This window comes from Ischnura elegans, chromosome 8 (assembly GCF_921293095.1).
Source record: "Ischnura elegans chromosome 8, ioIscEleg1.1, whole genome shotgun sequence".
Classification (NCBI taxonomy): domain Eukaryota; kingdom Metazoa; phylum Arthropoda; class Insecta; order Odonata; family Coenagrionidae; genus Ischnura; species Ischnura elegans.
In genome coordinates, this window is record NC_060253.1 from 4985065 (window position 1) to 5008381 (window position 23317).

Here is a 23317-nt window from a genome sequence, read left to right on the forward strand (position 1 = left end):
TCAATAAGGACAACTTTTGCAATGATGGCCATCTTACTCGATTGATTCACATGCAAGTTATATCGATACCAATCTCCTTGGATACGTTTTATTTGCTAATAACTTTTTTGTGAAGCAAGCTTTGAATATGAAAGTCATATATAATACCACAGTTAACATGTTTTATCCGACAAAGGTTTAATCAATCCAATTGAATGATTAGAGCCGATGTTATTGTCGATCGAAGTGTGCATTCGATAGATCCCTTTTTCTGACTTATTAAGATAGTTACGGGGATATAAATTTTAATAATTTGGTAATATAGAAAAGCTTTATGCAGACATGTAAATAATTTTGATGGGTAACGATTCCTAATGAAAATATATCGATATGAATTTATATCAATAGGACTCATTTTCTCCTTTACTATTGACCATACCTGTCCGAAATTTTCAGGGTAGTACCTGACTGGCTACATAAATGTTTCGTTATAATAGGTGCTCCATAGCAACCATAGTTTTCATTTTATATCGGCATTTAATTTCAATGTAAAGTGAATGGGGATACACTGAAATCATTTTATACAAGTTTCCCCTTTTACGAGATAAACAAAAATTTAAGGATATAATCCTTATCACTGAGGTCACAATTAGCAATGATGGACATTCCGCTCCATCTATTAACCAGCAAGAAAAATCATATCGAAAATCCTGGAATTCGATTTTTACCTAATATATTTTTTATTTATTTAGGCAAGGGACTGAAACTCTTGCTGAAATATAATATTATAATACAAAATGATGTAAAAGTTAAAGAAAACTAATGCAGCTATTAAAGTCGAAGTTATAATCCATACAAGTGAGCATTCGATAGATCCCTTCTCCAGACATATTTCAACAGTAATTGGGATAAGACTTTAACCATTATGTTAAGAGAGCAATGTACTCTTCATAAATATAAATTATTTTGATGTGATACATTTCCTTATGAAGATATATCGATATGAAGTTATATCCATAGGTTTCATTTTCTCCTATGATATTGACCTTACCCGTCTGAAATTTTCAGCGTCATATCTTATTAATAATATGATTATTTAGTGAAAATTGCGTCTTCTTGCCAACCATAGTTTTCATATTATATCGATATCGAATAGAAATGCAAAGTAAAAGGGAAAAACCTCAAATCCTTCTCAATACGATTCTATTTATTGGAGATGAACGACATTTTAATGGTATAATCCTTATCACGTACATAACATTTGTGAATGATGGGCGCTCCAAATAATCAATTTTTCTGCGTGTAAGATCAGATTGACTTTGTTTTGATTCGACTTTTTGCTCATATTTTTTTCATTCCATGAGATAAAAGGCTGAAACTCACATTGAATGTTATTATTAAGCAACCCAATAAAATTATTGTTAAATCTTGCATATAATGGTAGTGTAAATAAAGTTTTGGCCCATAAAATGGTACAATTGATAGTTGCACACAGCAGCATCACTACTGTGGGTATGGAAATTAAATTCATAGAGTGTAATTGGACAGCAATATATTAATGGTACTTATCACTTATTATTACCCATATTGCTAAAGTGTTGAGATATATTGCTTAAAATATATATCGATACCATCAAATATCTCCTGTAGTATTATAGGCACGTATCCTTAATTAATAGATAATTATGATGCTGTGAATATTTCATAAGTAATCGTCCATAATACTTTGGGCCCCTTTTTTGTAATCATATAATAATGATACCTATTTTCAGTGTAAGGTAAGGAAATAATGCTGTGATCATTTTACGTATGATTGAATTCACATTTTCGATGTGGTTGCTAAGGCTAGATGTGATTGTTGAAGCCAGGTTATCCAACTCCAATTCGCCTAATGCTGTTTAACGACGCTAACCGTTTATGTTACGGAGACCATTTTGTCAAGTAATTCATGATTAAAGAATGTTTTACACGGGAATTGTATGGGATTCAAGTAATAGGGAACCGATATCTAATGAAGGTCGCGTAAGGCGTCACAATAAATGAATGCCAGAGCCAAAAATTGAATATATCCCGCAAAAATAATTTGCAGTGAATGTGTAGTGATTATGAAAATATCTTGTGCTTCCATTTGTGAAAACCATCTAACACTGATTTGCGTTCGTGGCGCCATCTATACCGTAACAATAAAAACATGTTTTAGCTATTCGCTACCTTGGTTTGACAAGGTTCTAACTAACATTTTGCTAAATTTGGTGTTTTCACCCAATATAACTAAGTTTATGTTTCTCTTTGTGTTGCACCGATATTTATTCCTCTATGCAAAATAAGATTTAGAACAGTGACAAAGTTCCAACTGCAAGGAGAAAAAACTAATATTTGGTATGACAAGGTTCCAACTGAAAATTTTTGGTGGCATATGGTCAGCTGATTAAATTGAAAGAAAAGAAACTCTGTCTTTGTTTGTTATGGTATCGAGAGGTTATGTTTGTTAGTTTATTTATTACTTGGTGTAAGCATTGACGTAAGCATTGAGTTATAATTGACAGTAAAATACCAAATTCATCATTCAACGATAACTTAAATGATGAAATGCCTGATGCCAGTTTGAGTAGTATGAGTGATTTGTTTGGTGACAACTCAGAAGATGATTATGCATTACCAACATCAGAAGATGATTCAGATGAAGAATTTACAATTTTATACAAATCCTGGTAAGATTGTGTTTTATATTTTATTGTGTGCCTAATTAATGTACAACATCAAGGAAATATCCGGCCACATAAAATGATAGTTTTGCTTGCATGTTTAAATTTTTATATTTTATCTTCTTCTCAATTTTTATGTTTCAAATGGTTAGCTGTATTTCCAGGGATGTGATACTACCTCCAAATAACTGTTTGAAACCTGACACGCCAAATAAAAAACCACGGAAAGTTGTTTCAAATCCTACAAAATGGAAGCGCAACATCAGGAAACAGAAACACCAATCTGGAGAGCCTTACATCAGTCGAAGAGGTAAGGCTGTAAGTTCAAAGGCCGTAAAAACTTTAAAAGACTGCTTCAAATGTAAGTTCAAGTGCAGCACTAACATTTCAAATACTGAACGAGAAGAACTCCACACGTCTTACTTTGCTTTACCATATAATGAAAAAAGACATTTTATAATTGCATCATCCGACAGAGTTTTAACATCAAGGCCTAAGAGATCCACTACGGATTAAAAAGGGAATATTCCTTTAAATATTATTTTACCGTGAATGGACAGAAGATTCAGGTGTGTAAGAGTTTTTACCTTGGCACTATGGATATATCACAGAAACCAGTTTACAATGCACACTTGTCCAAAAACAAAGAAACAAACACACCTCAACCAGATAAAAGAGGTCAATCATGCAGCAGTAGAAGAACGTCTATTGGTGACCCTACTTTTGCTCGGGAACATATTAAAAGCATCCCAAAGGTTGAGTCTCACTATATTGTCGGTCTAGAACCAAACGAGAATACTTGGGATAAAATTTGAGAATTTCAAAATTATATGACCATATATAAAGCTTTATCTTGAAAAGTGTAACGATACATCAACTGTCCCGGTCAAACTCTCCATGCATAACAAAATATTTGTTACGGAGTACAACTTAGATTTTCATCAACCTAAAAGCGACCGCTGTGATTTGTGTGAGAAATTCAAAATGACAGAGAAAACTGGTAAATTATCTGTAGATCTAAATGATGAGTATATTGCCCACATAATTGAGAAAACCGCAATGTGTGAAGAAGCCAAAAAAGATAAGGACTCTAAAACTCCTGTTCTATTTTTTTCTTAGAAAATGTCATCAATTGCCCACGAGCTGCGATAAGCTCTTTTTTTATTCAAGGAAATTAAATGTTTATAACATGACAGCTGTGTACAGTGTTGCAAACCAGGTCTACTGCGCCCTGTGAACAGAAACCATGGCTAGTAGGGAGGGCAACGACATCGCAAGTGCAGTAAGAAAGATTCTCGATGTGGTAGCTGAAGAGAATGACTTATCAAACTTGACTACATGGTCAGATTCATGTGTTCCCCAAAACAGAAATTCGATGATGTCCTATGCCATGATCAACATTTAAAGGAACCTGAGGAATGCCTTGAGGAACATGAGGAAATAAACTCTGTCACTGTGAAGTATTCTGTGCCAGGACATTCATGCCTTCAGCTGATAGATGATGCTCACAGCTTGATAGAAAAAGCAATGCAAAAATTTGAATCTTAGTCTCCAGTCAGCTTAATAAGAGTATTGAAGCTAGCTAACATCAAAAAAACCGTTCCGAATAATTCAGATGAAAGAATCAGATTTTAAAGACTTTTCAGGAATTTCAAAGTTGATGAACAACAAAAGCGTACCGTTCACAAAATTTGCTCAGTTACATTTTACACTTACCTATCACGAGGTTGAGTTCAAGACTTCCCATTTGGCTTTTGAACCTGTGAACCTAGGGAACCTCAAGTGCAAGGAATTCACTCCTAAAAGGAATTGCAGTGCAAAGAGTCAACAGTCAAATGTGCCTACAACTATGTAGTGTGTTCAACTTAAAACCTAAAGTTCATAAAAACAATGGAGATATAAGCGATATGAAGACAAAATACATTAAAAAGATGTTGCCTCTTATGCCACTGCAGGATAGGGATTACTCTAAAGTGGTTTTAAATATTTGATTAGAGTACACGATTCTTGTAAGCGGAAAAAGTTAGGATTAATTCAGTACTATTGTCCACACACATGTTGTGCATCTTTTTATGCTGTGTTTAATTTAATTTGTTCATAAAAATAAATAAGATCCTTGGTTTTTGGGATTATGTCTTAGAAATTAACTTTAGCATACCCTCATAATAAGAAATAGAGGCGCTATAATCCTAGGGTAAGGGCTAAAATACGAAAAATCGGCGATAATTCGCAAGTTCACGTGTCATTAATTTTATATTTCTCTCCATTACGTAAATATGTATTCAATTCAAAAAGTTCTCTCAACGCTTCCATCATTGTGGTTACTAAGACGACCTTAAGTATTGTTGAGGGCGAATGAGCATGTTGTTCGTCCATTCCACCCATTTCAACGGCATTTTGAGTGGTTTTTCCCACTTTTTAAGCAGCTTATGGACCCAATACTAGAACACATGTGACACAAATATGTTCCCACCCCCCTCCAAAACCCGCTTGATGAGTTCAAGTGACAATTGACTCGTTAATATATATAGATAGATTATATCAAATATAACTAATATGGCATAACAAATAAAGTAATAGGTCATAAAGTAAAAAACTAAACGGGCATAAAATATGTAGCAATGTAAAATGTAAACATAAGACGTAATAATGAGCTTACCTGTAGGAGACGGTCAAGCCATGGCTCAGCAACATTCATAGGACGTGCTTCATTGGAGATATCAGCAACTTTAATCAGGACCATTGACAGCTATGAAAAAATAAAAGCAATGCAGCAATTAACAAATGACATCAAGGAAGAGAAAAATTTAAAAGTGTTATCAAAATTTGTTTTTAAAAATTTCAAGCTTTAAATTTTCCAAATTTTAAGAATGATGATTAATAAATACTAGCGATGAGTCGATTCCAAACGTCAATTTTTGATACCATTTGACAGCAATACTACTGACAAATCCATATTCCACCACATGCCAGTATTCTAGCATGAATAAGAATCAATGGAAACAGAATCGTGACCTGGAAATTGATAAGAAAGAATCAGAATTGCAATCGGAACCGATATAAAATTGAGGGGCTTAGGGTGTAAGAGAGGACTTCTTAGTCTGAACCTTGCCCAAATAAAGACATCTTATTATTATTATTATCATTATTATTGGAATCGACTCATCCCTAAGAAATATGCTGTTCAGAATTTACCCGGATGCAATACATTTCCCAGTATCTCAAGTCTATCAAATTTAACGCTAAAAATAGGTAGAGTGGACACTTACCAAATTTATGTGTGCTGGGTTTGCATAGTCAAAGGTAGGAGTTATCTCCCGAAATTGTGCAAGGATTTCATTGTGCCTTGCCATGTCAGTGGCGAGTATACACCTGATGACTCCCTCTCGCACCCTCTTGTAGTCGGTGGGCGAGAGGTTTGCAAAAATATCACAATCAGGATCCTCCTCAAGGATCCTAAAAGCAACAGAGCAGTGATGATTCTCCAGGGGGCTAATGTCATTGTAGCGGAGAGCCAGCTCCGTCCTTGCATTGATCTGTGAAGAGAAGGAGTGTTAAGGAGGGAAAATTAGTAATAATAAGAGCAGTCAAAAAGCAAAAAATACTCCTAAAAATATTCATTGCTCTAGGTGAATAAGCATTCCCCCCATATAAGAAGAAGTATTAGGGAAAATGTTGGAATATTATGAATTTTGGCCTCATTGCAAAGTAATGGGCAAGTACAACAACGTATCTATGATAACACATACTGAGTTTCAATAAATGGAAGGCAAGCTTGTTCCTGTATTTGAATTCTGTTTTTTTTTTATTCTTTGGCTCAGAGTTCCATGATTTTTGGATACAAAAATACAGTAATTCGGAATTATTCAATTATTTTAGGTCAATCAGAGTTTCAAAAGATAATCAAAAAATTTTACATCATTGTCGCAATCATATTATTTAAAAGTAGCAGTGGTGCAGCGAATGGGGGGTTTTGGGGAATTAGACCCCCCAGAGTTCAGAGAAACTTTTAAGTTTAATCTATTTTACTTCATTTGATTAGCACATATACTAATCCCAGCCGGCACAGCCCATACTGCATCTATATGTGAAGTGGATGCAAAGAGGATGCATGTGTGACAGGATGCCTTAGGTACCTTAAATATCCTTCTGTCATCCTTAGCTAGCTGCGCCTATGAATGCCATATTTTTCATGATGTGGTATAATACTTAAAAATATCTGCAAATCCTCGCATTAATTATTATAAAATTTCAAGAACTATTATTATTATAATTATTCATTTTATTCAAGATTTTCACGAACATACGGTACTACCAATGACTACAGCAGTAGGTATGGACTTGGTGTTTGGTAGCCATATTTCCCTATCTCGACGTGTTGGAGCCTCGTAGATTGAGTGTTGTGTTGGGCGTGTTTTATAGTGATATTTTTAATTCTGACCATTGCAGCAATTTTGACTAATCTCCCGGTGTCGACCCTCGCTCACTCATTGGCCTCTACTCTCCTGGATTTGAAATCTGCGTTTGTTTTGGATTCCGATGGATAACTATGTTGTACCTCGTAGATTGAGTGTTGTGTTGGGCGTGTTTTATAGTGATATTTTTAATTCTGACCATTGCAGCAATTTTGACTAATCTCCCGGTGTCGACCCTCGCTCACTCATTGGCCTCTACTTTCCTGGATTTGAACTCTTGCGTTTGTTTTGGACTCCGATGGATAGCAATGTTGTACTGAAGTTCTCATATGTTGTCTTGTGTACGCCTGTATTCCTGTGTTCGCCTGTCTCTTGTTTTATGCTGAGTCATTAAAGTTATATTCATGAAATAAAACGTGCTCTGATTTATCCCGAGTAGTGTAAAACAATCACGAGATAAAGAGAACCAGACAAGCAATATAGGAATACTAGTTCGACCGAGTTCAATTTTCCGCCGTTAGATGGCAGCACTTTCGTGCATCCTCATGGCATCTCTCTAAGTGCGGCGGTTCATCTCTTCCGCATCCCCTCGGCAGTGGACCGGCATATGGATGGCATCTGTATAAAAGGATGCACTCATACTCTTTGCATCTGGATGACATCCAGCTGCCAAAAAGAAATTTGATGGTTTGTGCCGGCTGGGATAGAAGAGTATAAGGATTAATAAAATATCCCTCAGAAAGCCATAAAATCGCCATTTTGAACTATTTATCATAAAACATTTTCTGGGGAAAGGCCCCCGCACCTCCCCCTTATCCTGGCGGGTATACCACACACCCTAGGTCAAGTTGCACCTAAAACCGCCCCTAGCCTTAACTCCTAGCTAAGCCCGTCATCTAGGACCCAAGCATTACTCTAGATATTATTGAGGTCATTACCAATGACTGACTGACTGATTCATACACATATTTGGAGAGAACGAGACAAGATGCAACAAAAAGTCATACGATTGATCCCTTCTAAAATATGTAATCTGAAACCCAATGGGAAAAACACTCAAAACAGTAAATTTTCTATTTTCTATCCAGTGCTATGCTGCCAACTGCCTCTACATCTATAATTTTAGGGGGAATTTGCGATGAGTGAAACAAGATATGACAAAAAAATCGTAAAATCGACCCCCTCTAAAATCAGGTTAGATTGTATTACTGAAATAATTAATCCATGGGGAACAAACGGCAGACAACATTGTAATAAGAACTGGCAGAGAGGCCATAAAGGTAGCAGGCCTTTTCAAGGGGAGTTTTCTGAGGCCTGGAACCCCCATCTAGTGAAAGCAATTAGTAATGTAAAAAGGAAGGATGGAGTCCATTGGTTGGTTGGAATGACGACATGGCAAGGGATAACGCAGAGCCAAATCTACATGCAAGGAATAGATTAAGGCAGTCCAAAGCACTACAAGTATTCTTAGGCATTATGGTGAAGCTTTAACCCTGAAAAAGAGATGCAAGAAACAGAAAACAACTCAGAATCGGGTAAACGACAGTGATTTTCCTGCCTTTTTTGTGCACACAAAGAAAAGAAAAAATAGGAAGTAATGCCACATTTAAAAATTGATGCATAGAGATTGATAGTTGCAAATTTCACTACTCTATGATTATGTAATTGTGCAGCCCAAATTTTTATTCACATTCTTTTCAACTCATATATGAGTGCTGTACACTATAGTGATGGGGGGGTTACAGCTAAATTCATCTTCCTGCATACTATGACCAATGAGGCTTGTATTAAGAAATTCAAAAGAGTTGGTGAGAGAGTAAATTTTTTTTGTTTTTTCAGTGACTGTACGATCTTTAGTGAGCCTGTAAGTCCCTAAGTAAGTGTCAAAACCATATAAAATTATCACACTAATCAAGTAATGATTCTCATTGTCATCTCTTGTCTCCCAAATCCCGTCCATCAGTGTGGGAATATCTCAGCTGGCATGGACACCTTCCACCTCTGCTTTTGCTGCCAGTTGCCTTGCTACGAGGCAAGGGGACCCTTAGCAAAAAAATTTGATGGATATTGTGGAACTTTGGGACCTAATATCTTCGTTAAAAAGGCTTCTTGGCATTTTAAATTTCACATAGGTATGTGCATTTATTACCAAACACTACCATCCTATGAATTTTGATCAAAATCTATCAAGTACATCTCGGATGTGTCCTTGCCAGTGGACACCAAAACTCATATATTCTTTTCATTTTCTGATGGCAAGATAGATTTTGTGGCCATGAAAGAGGCTGCAGTCCTCAATAGCCTCTTGTAGTTATTTTAAGCTAGTGGATCCTAACCAGTGGTCTGTACTGCATGCATTGCAATGTTTGAATAATGACATAAGAGCCTAAAAATGTAACTCATTAGAAGAGAGTACTATGTTTGGCTATAATTTTGAGCCAATTATGCTTTTCTACATTCAGTACAGTAAAAATCTGTCAGTAATCAATCTGAAACACATAAAGTCATTCCAAATAAAAAACTGAAGAAATCCATTTGCCCAACTTCTCATTATTCACTATGATAATACATACAGTGAGTCCTCTTTTCACGTCACTTTAAGTCCACTTTTCACCGTTCCTGAAAAATGTGACGATAAACGAAATGACGTTAATCGAAACATAATATCACATATGAAACAATGTAAAAAGTGAATATCGGCTCCTAGACCTCACAATTGTTAAGCAAAAAATTTTAGCGTATCATACCTGGGGCATTTTTTACGATGGGAATGACAAAATGTGGCATAAATCCCGCCTTCATCGACGACAATAGCAGCTGTGACGTGAATCCTTCTCCATTTTTTTATCTTCCCGCATTTGCTTTTTGGCTTCGCTATGGTGCGAGCGTCGCCTGGGCATCATCATCGCTGAAACATCGTCGCAGTTACAGGAACCAAAATTATTGTGAACACGGCGAAAAAAGTGACGACAAAAACTCCCGAATTCTACACGGAAAAGTGCCTTGAAATCACTTTTTAGGTTCCTGAAAACCATTATGTCAAGTAAAAACTTGCGCACCTACCTAAGAATCCATTTTGCAGCAAATTTGCTAAAACCGTAATCGCAATTATTAATAAACACACCGTTTTACACTTTGTTTAGACTTACTGAATTACCGCCCACAAAACGAACAATCTGCTACGCCCGCCGCTTCGCCTTTTTTCTCGCGCGAAATTTAAAAGACTTGACGTTATCGCGAAGCGAAGGTGCGATAAACGAATGACGATCTCAAAATTTTCGTTACGATATCGCGAAATGACGTTAAACGGGGTGACGTAGAACGAGGACTCACTTTACTCTTAATTCTTGTTGCCTCACAAGTATTACTGATTGTGAGGCCACAGGAATGAAGAGTTCAGCAATTGAAAACCAATTATATGTATTTCACTTTACCTGATAAATATTATTGTACCCAGGATGGTCCAAGTCATGACAAATGCATGATGTTATCAAGATAAAAGCCTCCAGATCACCAATGCGAGGCATCAGCTGAGCTTTGCATATCATTGCATACATCTGCAAAGAAATGAAAGAAAAATTCATTTTCATTCAAAGCACCTCTGAGACTCCGCCAAAAGTTGTTCAATTTTATAGCTCAATCCATAACCTTAATAAACATAAATGCAAGAAAATCTTTGCAATTTTATACCAACACAATGATTAACCCTCTTAGTGCTTAGGCCAAATATTATCTTTCTCTTTTCAGCAGAGAAGTGCCACTGAACTGAAAAGTGCCAATAAATGTATTGGCTTTTGAGATATGCTATTGTTCAAACTAATAATGATGCAGCACCTAAAATTTTGAATTGTATACTTTAAAATTAATTATATGAGTCAGATAAAAAGCAGAACAGCATGTTGACATACCAATATAATGGCATCACAGAAATTTGTTTTTTGAAGGGATTACATTTCAACTTGTATCCTTGGCATTTCTGTATAGAGCCACTCCATGCAAATGGCAATAAGAAACTAAACGAGATGTTGTTAGTATTTTATGCATGTGGTTTATTGCTGCTAAATTCATCACAATATTTGTGAAAAACCTAAACCTCAAATTTTCTTTTTTTGCATAAACAATATCACTGCACAACCTTCACTGGGCACTTCATGAGAGGCAAGTATTACATTATTTTGAAGGCTAATGCAAGGCAAATTCTCCAAAATTCAACCCTTGCAAAGAATTTTTGATGAATTATGAACATCTACAATTTATCATTTAATGATTACCTCATTACTCAACATAAAGTAAAGTACATATTTAATTTTGACAAAAGAGAGGGGAAAATAAATTTGAGGGTCCTTACCATTTGTGCCACACAGAAGCAGTGTCTGAAGTTGTGGAAGGGGACATCATTGTAGTTGTCGTAGACAGCGAAGAGGAACCTCCTGAGGACAGGCATTGTGATGCCAAAGTGGGAAGGGAGGCCCAAGTCGAGGTACATGTGCTGCAGGAGCAGGAGCAGCTCCTCATCCGACCACGAGTCACTCTCAAAGGACGCTTGGCGCAGCCAGTGACGAACACCTTGACAGGCGCTCCCCTCGCTGCAATCCCAGTCAAAAGACAATTCAACAAAGGCCAACATTACATCCAATACCATGCACGACATTTTTACCTTTAAAATGGGTTTTTCATAGAAAATATGAGACCAAGAAAAATAAGCCGTGATTATTTGGGGTTTCCTTCAATTTTTATCCATTTTTCTGGACATAACATTGCTAACGTTCTAGTTGGCTTACTCAGGTGGACATGGCCCCTTTATTGAATAAACCAAATTGGCCACTACTACTCAAGGGTCATCAGGGAGGCAATTGAAATTGCAAAAACACTGAGAAACTTCAACCACTATCTCCTCGCCAGCGTGTGGAAATGGGTCCTCAAGCACTTTGACCAATCAGAGCACAGCTTCACAAGAAACGTGCCCAATTCGGTGTACAGTCACTTTCAAAAGTCGGTCCCCATACCTGGCGCAGCCGTCTCCGTTATTCTCCGAAGTTGACCTTCGCGTATTGCTTACACGTTCCTTGTCCACTGGGGATCGATTCGACTTGATCAGGTAGTAAAAATGGTGCAACTTGACTACTTTAACCGTCGTCAAGAGCCCCACGCACGATTTCAGAGGTAGGAAGGCCGCGTGAACCTCCTCCCCCCCCCCCCCACACAGCCAAACAATTCCACCGCCGAAGAAAGCGGAGAAGAACATATGGGTTTTTACGGCAAGTAACCCATCGCACGAGGAAGAGAGGAGACATCTGTGTAGTTTGGTAAACTTATACAAAACATATTGTGCAAATAAATTTTCGGAGCATTTCGAGCAATTTACTCCAATATTTTTTCTTCACATCGCCTGGTGAAAAATACGTAAATATATACGCCTATGTAAATATTGTCATTTGCGTCACGGTTACCATCCGTCATCGCGTTCATCCATGCCGGCGGTTAAAGATTTTCAGACATTTTTTCAATGTTTACAAGTTAAATAGCAGTCACTCCCCAAGTAGTAGGTTATTGGCACTACAAGTAGTGCCTACATTTTGAATAACGCAACTTATTCCCATACTGTGAACAGAAAATCAGAAGAAGTTTTTGAATTTTTACCGGTCAAAACTACCGGTACGGCAATTTTTTTATGGGAGAAGATAATTTTGCATTATTTTTTCGAATAAGCAATTGGATTGTCTTTAAATTTTATTGAATTGCTTCTAAGATAAACATAAATTTTCACTTAAAGAAGCAGCGAGATGTATATTGGCATCAAGTGAAATGGCAGGCTGTTAGACCATAATGCGTCGTAGGAAGTGTTGTCCTTTTGTTTATGGGAAATACTCTTACATTAATATTGTTCATTTTTTTAAGAAAAACAGTACAAGCAACATGTGCGTGGAGTTATGATGGTGAGTCAACCAGTTATGGTGGTCATAGAAAAACATCATTTACCTGCCCTTCTGAATTGAAGATTTTACGAATCACCGTGCCTGCGCCCCTCCCAACTTGAACTTACCCCTTTAATTAAAAGTGACGCCCATTCGCATTAGGCCCTTTCATTCTAACCATATCCTTACTTTCATCCTTCCCCTCCCCCCTTACCAAAAATCTCTCGACCATGGATAGCACTTCTTCTTTTTTTCCTCTCCATCCTTCTCACCTTTTCCTTTCTTTTTTATACTCACATCTCGGATGCCTTCATTCTTTTCTTGTCCCTCTTTTGTCGTCGCCTAAGTTTCCATACCGTCAAACGCTACATCCCAAGCAGTATATTTGGCAGCTCATAAGTTTAATTTGTATTAATAATGCAGAAATAGTCATTAGGTACCCAACACTGTATATTTTTATCGGATGAATATTATGCGTGCGTAGTTTAGTGTCAGTAGGAATATGATCAGTATTTGTTCGCACGTAAGACTGACTCAAGGTATTCATTACATCAGTGTAAGCTCTATTTATGATGTAAAACCACTTATACATAATAATGTGTAGGATATTGCCCTGCATGATATCAGCAGGCGCCAATTACGACTGGTTTTAGCAGAAAAAAAAGAAACGAAAAAGGGGGAAGACTCAGGTTAACCTCTCAATGAAGGGGCAAAGATAAAACATATAGTATTAATGTGCCTTTAAATGGCAAGAAATGTCACAAGTCATGTAAGTCACAAAGAAATGACACAAGTCATGTAATTAATGCTTCCGTTGGTATTTTAATTATAGAAAATATATTTATGGTAACTATTAAGACATTCGAACTTTCGATGAACATAAAGATGTCGGTTAATTACTTCCTGATACCTCGAATGTATAAAGCATTATTTAAATATTTGTTCATATAGGATATGTTAGTAACGACTGGAATAAATATGATACAGAATTAAACATTACAATTTAGCGCACATTAATATTTTTGATTTCTCGCGTGATGAGACACGTAGAAAAATGTAGTATAAACCATGGTAAACATATATATCCTAAGAAAATGGTTAGGAATAATGAATGCGCCAAACAGTGTGTTTGAAATACTTAAACATAGAGCAATATATATTGATGGTGTTGGTAATAATGTGTTAAAGGTATAATCTAGAAGGTTATTTTGTAGGAAACTTTTTGAATACTCTTTCAGACGTAAATTCCAATTTTCGTTTCTTCCTCATATGTGCGTTGCGAAACAGATACGTCTCGTTATTTTTTAGTGCAAGCCAGACTACTCGGAATATCCATCTCAGAATACTATCAGGGTGGGAATCCCATGACTGAGAACATATGCTTCGCCTTGTGTTGTGGCACTGGGAGTCGGGGAAGTCGCGAAGAATTTAGGAATAGTGAAGAATGCCTCGGGAAGACTTGCGCGGACGGTGAGAGTAAGTCAAACTGGCCCGTTCAAGACACAGAAGGCATGGCCAATACCCGAAGTTCGACCTCCGAGAAATCGTAGTTGCTCGCGCTGGCCATGGGGACCTACTTTTGAAAGTGACTGTACATATATAAAGATGACCAAATTCTGCTTCATCACTTCAGTGTATCTTACAAAGCCAACTGAAATGCAAAATATTGTCCAGGATAAACACGGAGGGAAACCCCGAAGAATCACTGCCTAAAATCAAAATTTCCAAGGAAGCCAACATGGAAACTTAAGAAACAATGTGGATAGTAATATGTACATATTTTCTATTCTCACAAATGGCAATTTCCCATGCCAAACTTCACATGTCATCAACTAATGTAGGGGCTAGCCGATCATTGATATTAAGTAGCCTCCAAGACATATAGACCAGAAAATATGAATTTCAATTCTGACCTATTTGAAATTAGCAGATCTGTTTTTATGCATGCCCTTAAAGAGTCACACTGAAAATTTTCTTATTTAACACTAATTGGCCAGTTAATATTTGATTAGTACGGTACATATCTAAGCAATGATTATCATAGTTATCAAGCAATAACTACTGATAACTCATGAAGCCTTTTACACCATTTTATCAAGTAGTATATTAGCATGTCATTCAAAGACAAGAGGACACATGTTCCCTATAAGAGGACACATGTTCATCATAGCGGAGGTTAAAAATAAATCAAATACAAGAGTTTTGGGTCCTCTGAAGTCTCTCATTAAGTTCATCAGTTAGATCACCAAATACCAAGGAACAATAGTCCAAATGGGGAAATGCTAAGGCATTAATTAATTTTTTCCTAGTGTGAGTCGGTGGGTGAATGGGGTGAGAGGATGCACCCATACGACTAATTCCACCGTTTGTTTACATAGTAACATTCTGCATTCATTAAACGTTTTAAGGCTGTTTACTCGGGGCACCGCATTGCTCAGGTTAGAACTGCGTTAATTTCTAAAATGGCGTGATATTGCATGAATGCATGAACTAAATTAGAACAGTGGCTATTTTGCCATCTCACGTCCATCTGCATTCTCACATGTGTTCTAGCAATTCACCCTTTTACACGACACAATTTTGACTGTGCCTTCGTACATATGTCAGATTGTGCAAGTACGTGCCCCATGTATTACAGCCTTTAAGTCATTTGAAAGAGAATAATTTTTTCTACCGGCATATACTTATATTTATTTTTGTAACATGAATTTGTGTAACTTTTCAAATTGTTAAAATGGAATGTTAAGTTGAGAAAAATGAGCATTTTCAGAACTTCCTTTTTGCTTGCGACTCTACGTCACTAAATCTTCGTAATTTTTACGACGAGCCAAATTAATATTTCCAAAGTTTTGGAAAATGCATTTTATAGTAAAAAATTATGTATTTTAAATATTTTTCGTCAGTAGCTTGCATAATTTTTTTGTTAAAAAGAATAGTAAAAAGATCACAGAAAAAATATTATCTATGAAGGACATATGATTTAAATTTTAAAATATACATTAAATATAATAAAACTTTATGTAAATTGGTATTACATAAGCACAAAAATAACCTGATTGGAAGGTAAAATATATAGAATTATCAAAATGATAAAGGTAAGTGACCACGTGACCCTCAGCCAGGTTTAGTAATCTACAGTTAATCAAGCCTCTAAGGCCGGGGAAGCTTCTCACAACATTTGTGCTGTGTATGGAGTGGGTGCTATAACTAAAAGAACCACTTGTGATTGGTATGCCAAACTCAAAAAAGGAATTTTTGACCTCAAAATTTCTCAGGCCATCCAGTTGAGTTCATTGAAGAGTGAGTCTTTCTACCGATGAGTTATTGAAAACATTTTTCGGAACATTGGAAAAAAGTAGTAAGCAACAAATAAAATGCATAATTGATTAATTCATGAAAAATAAACTTAAAAAATGTCTGGAAGTTAGTTGCCAACCTAATAGACATGTGATAATAAATGCAAGCGGCTGAGAGAGCACTACGAATGGGCACTTACCTAATTTCCATGAACCTCAGGTACACCTGCCTTGCTGCTTCGGGATCTCGCCTCCCGTACGGCTGATGCTTCCCCATCACCCTCTTTTTCCGTTTCCCCCCAGACGAGACCGTGTTGGACGTCGCGTTCTCCTGTGAAGATTTCCGCAATGCCAAAGCATCCGGGTTCTGCAATCTTGCTCTGAGTGCTTCCATCTCTTCTCGGAGTTCCTTCAGGATGACGGGAACCTCCCCTGAGTCTGAACATATGTGCTTCTCCAAGTGCTCCAGCCTGGAAGCAAAGAAATTTCATTATTATTTAATAGGATAGTTTCCTTCATCGGAGAAAACAAATGGCATTGATTGCGATTCGTTACCCATCATTAGCACATTCATAATATACAAATTATTTGGTTTTAGAAAACCCAGTTTAGACGAATGGCAACGGTCAATTTTAACCTCATTTGAAAAAGGCCAGATTGGTGCCCATGCGATTCCACTCCACGTGACGTCACAGGGACCTAGTTTCTATACGAGAAGATAGGAGTTTTACATCGTCTGAGATTGCCAATGCATGCATGAGGCACAGAGCCCAGGGAAACATCTCTGAATAATCACCTATTAAAACTCCCTAAGGTTGGAAAGTTTCCTTCGATTGATAGGGTATTAATAATCCTTATTTAGCCAAGCGCTACCTGCTATCAAAGTACTCTGCTACCTGCTAGCAGCCTGCATCGTATTGGAGCTCATAGCCTCACGCCAAGGTGGCCTCAAAAAGTGGAAGCTGGAACCAGAACGACGTCAGGTGGGCTTTTCCCAGCATTCATACTTAGCCATCACGTTTTCACGTTCTTGAAATTTTTCACTTTTCATTTAATCGCAAAAAATAGATACCGTCATTTAAAAATCTGAGAGCGTGAAATGCGTACTCCAGGAGTATTAATATTTCCAATTAGGCAGTAAAAAAATAATAGGAAATCACCCAATTATCTGAAAAGTCCCACAAACGGCACAAACACTTTAACCATTTGATTGACTTTAACACATTAACACATAAATTATAGAAAATAACATAATTTATAAAATCAACAGAACAAATAAACACACACAAATAACAAATTGACAAGAAAAATAACAACATGAAGAAGTTGGAAGGTGGACATCAGCACACGTGAATTAAGTGGGAGGATTTGCATTGATTGGAGAGAAGAGGTCAAGGGAGGATGATTGCAGGTCAGAGAGATGGAGATTTTACGAAAACAGAGGAATCGTGAACGCTGGGAGATTGAAAGTCAAAATTTAGGAAAACCATATATAGAGGAGACACTAGTCAGTCATGGTGAAGCTTTATTTATGTTGCCACATGGTACGCACATTAAATTTAAGTGTGCAAATCCAAAAATGAAATTAGAGCAATGAGAAAGGGGAATTGGATCGTGCGTACTTTAAGAGGGAAGGGGATTTTTGTACAGCAGTAGAGGGAACAGTGGAGGTTGGAAAGAGAAGAGAGAAAAAAAAGGATGAAGACAACAGATGCACCAATGAGAACCCAAAGGGGGGTTCTTTCAGGGTTACAACCACGGAGGCTGGGACAAAGTGCTACAACTGATATGCCTACGCTCCCGGGGAGGGGTTTGGAAAGGAAGGAAAAAGGAAAGAGGCGCCACCACGATAGGAGCCTGACGACGCCTCTGCGATAGGAATAGGGTTTGAAGGAGAGACAGGGTAAACACCTCACCACTATAGAAGCGGAAAGGGCCCACTAACTAACTAACGAAACCTGGCTCAGCTATTAATGTGCCAACAATTTTGGAGAATTTTCCAATAAATAAGAAAAACCCATCAATGAAATCATTGGATGATAACAGATGCAGTGAGGTTAGGAATTAGGTATAAGGGCACTAAAAAGGAGGCCTTGGACAGAGTGATATGGACACGACTATGGTGTTTGGGACACATCTGCCAGTGAAAGCCAGAGAACCAGTTGATGATGACGGGACGCATTTCAATCAGTTTTCAAAAATTTCTGCGCAAGGTATTGAGTGCAGAACAACCCATTTATTTTCAATATTCTTACCACATAATATTTAAAATCATTTATTTATTTATTTAACACCAAAACAACACTGAGGCCTTTACACTGGGTTTTGTCAACAAAATAATTTATGTAAATATAATTTAAAAAACAAGTATAAAAATAATCTCATAAATAACAATAATTTTTTACATATACAATACATACAAAAGGTGGGTATCAGAAAGAAAGTCTTTGCAATTGGCGATTGAAATTGGTGTGGGAGGCAAAGAGGTCAAGAGAAGAAGAAGTAGTATTTGTGATGGAATTGAAAAGAGAAGGCAAATGGTAAAAAAGGGATCGGTGGGATATTGACAGTCGGAATTTGGGCTGGTGTAGAGTTTCAATATAGCAGGTTTTGTGAGATGGAATGTGGGGTGGAAAGAATGTCAGGAGATCAATGCATCCAAAGGACCCATTCATGATGCAGTGAAGAACTTTGATGTCGGACGTCAATCGGCAGTGGGTGGGGTGTAATAATCGTAGTGAGTGTACTATTTCTTCACGTGAAAAGAGTCTGAGGTGAGGTATGCGATGTCGAAATATAGCTATGAAGAAATTGAGTGGACGGTTGAGTGGTTTTAGTGTGGTGGGAGAAGCAGCTAACCAAATGGGAGAGCAATATTCTACGATTGGTTGCACACATCCAACAGTAAAGCTGTCGATTCGGATATCTCGTTCAGATGGTATGGGGTCCCAACCACTGCCATATCCTTGTTCGCAATGGTTTTTATGTGATTGTAGAGGGTTTATTTTGGGCCAAAGGTGATGCCTAAATCATGAAATATTGTGCATTTAGATTGAAAAATTATGAATTTGATGGATGGATGCCACATATCACAAATATGAATTTCGGTTAAGGGTCTTAACCATACCAATTCTTCCCATACATTCGGATCGCAATGCTGTCAGTGTCGCTGGTGGCAACTTTTGCACACTTAAAAGTGCCTTGGGCACATCAAGCGCCAGACTGGAGAATCACCGATTGGAACATTTGCGAGAGAAGTCATCATGAAGGAGTGGATGCCAGAGGAAGTCGACACATTCAGGCAAATACCTGTCGCATCAACTGTCACATCACTGCCCATCAATTTGCAGCCATTTCGTTAGAGTTATTTTTGCCATCTGAATTAGAGGCCATTTGGGTAAACTTTTGTGGCCCTCTATTTACATTATTTGAGACTCGTTGACATGGGAAGCAGACCTTACGGGTACAAACAAATCCTATACATGTAACCAAAAAATCCTCAATACAAAATGGCCTAGACAAGACAGGCGAAATGGGAGAAGAAAGGAAAGATAGGAGAGAAAATTGACAGTGGATAAAGGATAAGTTTTAGTTTCTAAGATCTGAAGATAGAATAGCAATGTTTCAGCTATTTTCCTCAACTTTTTCCATTACATAAGATGAACTTGATGAGGACAGAAGAGGGTAACATGAGAGCATGGAAAGAGAGCCATGGTAAGGGGTATTTATCCAATATTATATTGTCCCCTCACTTGTCATCTCGTACACAATCCATGGGCAGTTCACCAAATTTATTTTCAAAAAGCAGTTATAACAGGTTAATAATGCAACAGTGAATTATATTTTCTTGACGCGAGCAGCAATATTTTTCAATGCAAACAATGGCAAAAACTAATTTTAAAAATTTTAATTTTTAACTCGATAGAGGAAGAATACTATCCGCAAAAAAAAATCAAACAATCCATACATATTTTTCTGAATAGAAACTATTGTTTAGTTTTTTTGTCTGAAAAAATTTAAGTTTTCAATTATTTTACTTTTAATTTACACTTCACAATGAATAAAACCTAGATAATAGCATAAAGTTTGAAACCGATACCTATCCATAAAACATTGGAAAACAATCCATGCATATTTTTCTGAATAGAAACAGTATTATTAGATTTAAAAAATTAATTTTTAGCTTCTCAATTCACACTTCACTACCAATAAATCCTATAAATGTATAAAATTTGAAACCGATATACTACTTACATAGCATATTGGTTTCAAATTAATATAATCTCTTATAAAAATTTACATGTGGTGATCAATAATTTGGGATCCAGTACCACCAAATGCGCCGCGGCGGAAAGAATACGAGGGAAATTTCGAGATGATACTCCATCAATATTTTATTTTATTTTCTCAGCTAAAGATTAGAGTGGGATGTACCTGATTGGAAAGGTAGGAGGTGCGTGTATCCGGGTTTTTGTGTCTTCTCCGTGGGAGGAATTTCTTTCGGATTGCCGCGATATCCAATCGAGAAGGAGGTGTAGAGGCTGCAACCTATGACGCATGGATACCAGCCGTGACGTCATCCAAACAATTAAATCCACGGACGAGAAAAGAATTCAATGGGATTCATAAAGGAGCGAACGTGACTCCCGAAGAGTCAATTTAAGTCGCTGAAATGTGGAATGACGTCTATCCGAAGTGCTATTCCTGCGAAAAATAAATTGTTCATCACATTAAACACATTTAAGATCCTATGAGTTATAAGGAGTAATTTTCGAGCTCAAATGCAGCCGTGATTCCATCATCTTCCATTTTTCCCAGGAGAAAAAGTGTGATCACACAATTTACTATAGGCCTGATTACCGATACATTAACCCGTGCTAGTCAGCACTAGAAGAAGCCGTCATTTTGACGTGTAACCTCTAATTACTTATTAATATTGCCTAGAATTTTATTTCTGTCTCTTTCATTTTTTTACGAATATTATTTATTTTTTATGTTATGTATTCTGTTAAAATATAATTTAATTTTTTTCACAGACAAATGCAGTTATACCACCTGTCTACCTAAATCGACAAACACCCCTCCAAAGGACGGTGTTAAGCATTTCTATAGTATCTGTGAAGGTAACGCGTGTTTTATTCAGGAAATAATGACATTATATTAACTAGGCCATTTTGATGTTTCAGGTATCGAATTTAAGCATTTAACATTCCTCACTATATTTTGAATTGAAATAAGCATCATATACGCCAAACCGAGAGGCATATGGTAGGCAAGGGCAGGGAAAAACAGGAGCGACATTCATTTTAAATGTTTATCGTGAATTTTTTAATATTACTCAGTTATTATTGATAAATTAATAAAAAGGTTATATCTAGTGAAACTATCAATCAATTAAAACATAAACGAAGAAATATTTAAAACGATTACTGTCCGTTATAAAATGACGGGTAATGGTCCCTCTTGGTAGCCTAAAGACCTCGTTCCTTCCACTATTAATGCCTAAACGCATGAACGCGAGAATGAACGCCAAAATGCACCGAGTAACAACCCAAATTATACGAGTGTATGAACAGAATAAAGAACCTGTTCTAATCAGTTGTTGATTGAAGCTTTCGCGACTTATGGTGATTAAAAAAGAGCGACATAGGGGTGTTATGCCGCGTGTCGTAATAGAGATTGCCCCGACGCACAGTGGGCTAGAATCGAAACCTCAAAATCGATTTTTTTGAGCTAGGAAGTTGAAACTTCGCATACACATTCTCAAATAAATTGTGCATAACTACCCAGATTATTTTGGTCCTGTGTTTTCATTTTAACAATATATGTGAGGTCAAAGTTGAGCAAATTTAGCGAAAAACGACCACCCTCGATTTTTTCTGAAAATTACCGACTTTATCCTCGTGCAGTGGTTTTATAAATAGTTTTATTTAACTGTTATACCATCTTAATTGACACTTCTTATTCTTTCATTTGAAGGATTTTTAAAGATTTTGTTTCATCAATAACCATAGATACATAGCAAAATGGGGGAGCCTGTTTTCAACCCATTTTTTACATAAACGTAGAAAAAAAGTAGACATTGTCACCGGCTTACACTTAGTAACTTATATCATGTCGTTCTTTGAAGCTTCTATATTGTGAATCTAAAGTCAAACGTTGCACCAATTTGCAACCCCGAATTTTAAATCGTTTTTTCGAACGCACGGACGACTCCGGTTCTGGCAGGCGGCGGCGGAGAGTACGGCGACGCGGCAAGCGGGAGGATGCAATACGGTCTCATTCACTTTTACGTGTGGATAACAGATATATTAGTGACATAAAATAATCACTAGAAAGTAAAATTAATAAATATTGCTACGAATGACTCTCATTATGCGATCGCTGGGCACTGCAAGAGGTGCACTGAAAGGTTTCTTTCTTTGAGTGCATTCCATGGAGAATGGACTTAAATCGCGTGCTTAAAGTGGGGAAACGGACTCTTTTACTAACTAATAAACTTTTTAACAATAACAATTAATATATTCCTTAAACGTGATGGAAAATGGCTCAATACAGTACTTGATTTTGCCGAATTTTCCCAAATCAAGCACTGTCTTGGTGCTTGAAGAGTTCATTATTTTTATCCAGTAAGGTTATTTAGTTTATATTCTTGATTAAAAATCAATTAATAATTATTCCTTATGCAGCACAATTTACATGTTGCTCTAGTTTAGCCAGTGCAGATGGACGTCAATTCATGTTTTCAGGGCTGTATCGAGAGAACGAATAGGATGAAAACGAATGCAAAAGGAAGATACAGTGACCATCCTCGGAGGCAAGAAGAACTCTTGCCAAGTGGATAAAATGCAACCCCGAGTATTATGTTATGTCAGATTAAGAGGCCCTCTCACTAAGAAATTGTGTCCATGCAGCTCACAAAATTTCGGTGCAAGGGTCTTCGAAAATCGGAAATGCCAGGGATATAATATTAACCCCAGCGATGAGAGAGTGACGCGAGCATATGA

General features: G+C 37.0%; 1 protein-coding gene across 1 annotated transcript in view; it reads right to left on the reverse strand.

Moving 5' to 3' along the window:
• Positions 1-23317, reverse strand: part of LOC124163721 (high affinity cGMP-specific 3',5'-cyclic phosphodiesterase 9A) — an 870491-nt gene that overhangs the window by 7213 nt on the left and 839961 nt on the right. The window contains exons 8-12 of the mRNA XM_046540795.1: positions 16511-16780; positions 11448-11685; positions 10534-10656; positions 5954-6220; positions 5344-5433 (exon numbers count right to left, since the gene is read on the reverse strand). Of these exons, the coding sequence (XP_046396751.1) occupies positions 5344-5433; positions 5954-6220; positions 10534-10656; positions 11448-11685; positions 16511-16780 (988 nt within the window). The remainder of the gene's footprint in view (positions 1-5343; positions 5434-5953; positions 6221-10533; positions 10657-11447; positions 11686-16510; positions 16781-23317) is intronic.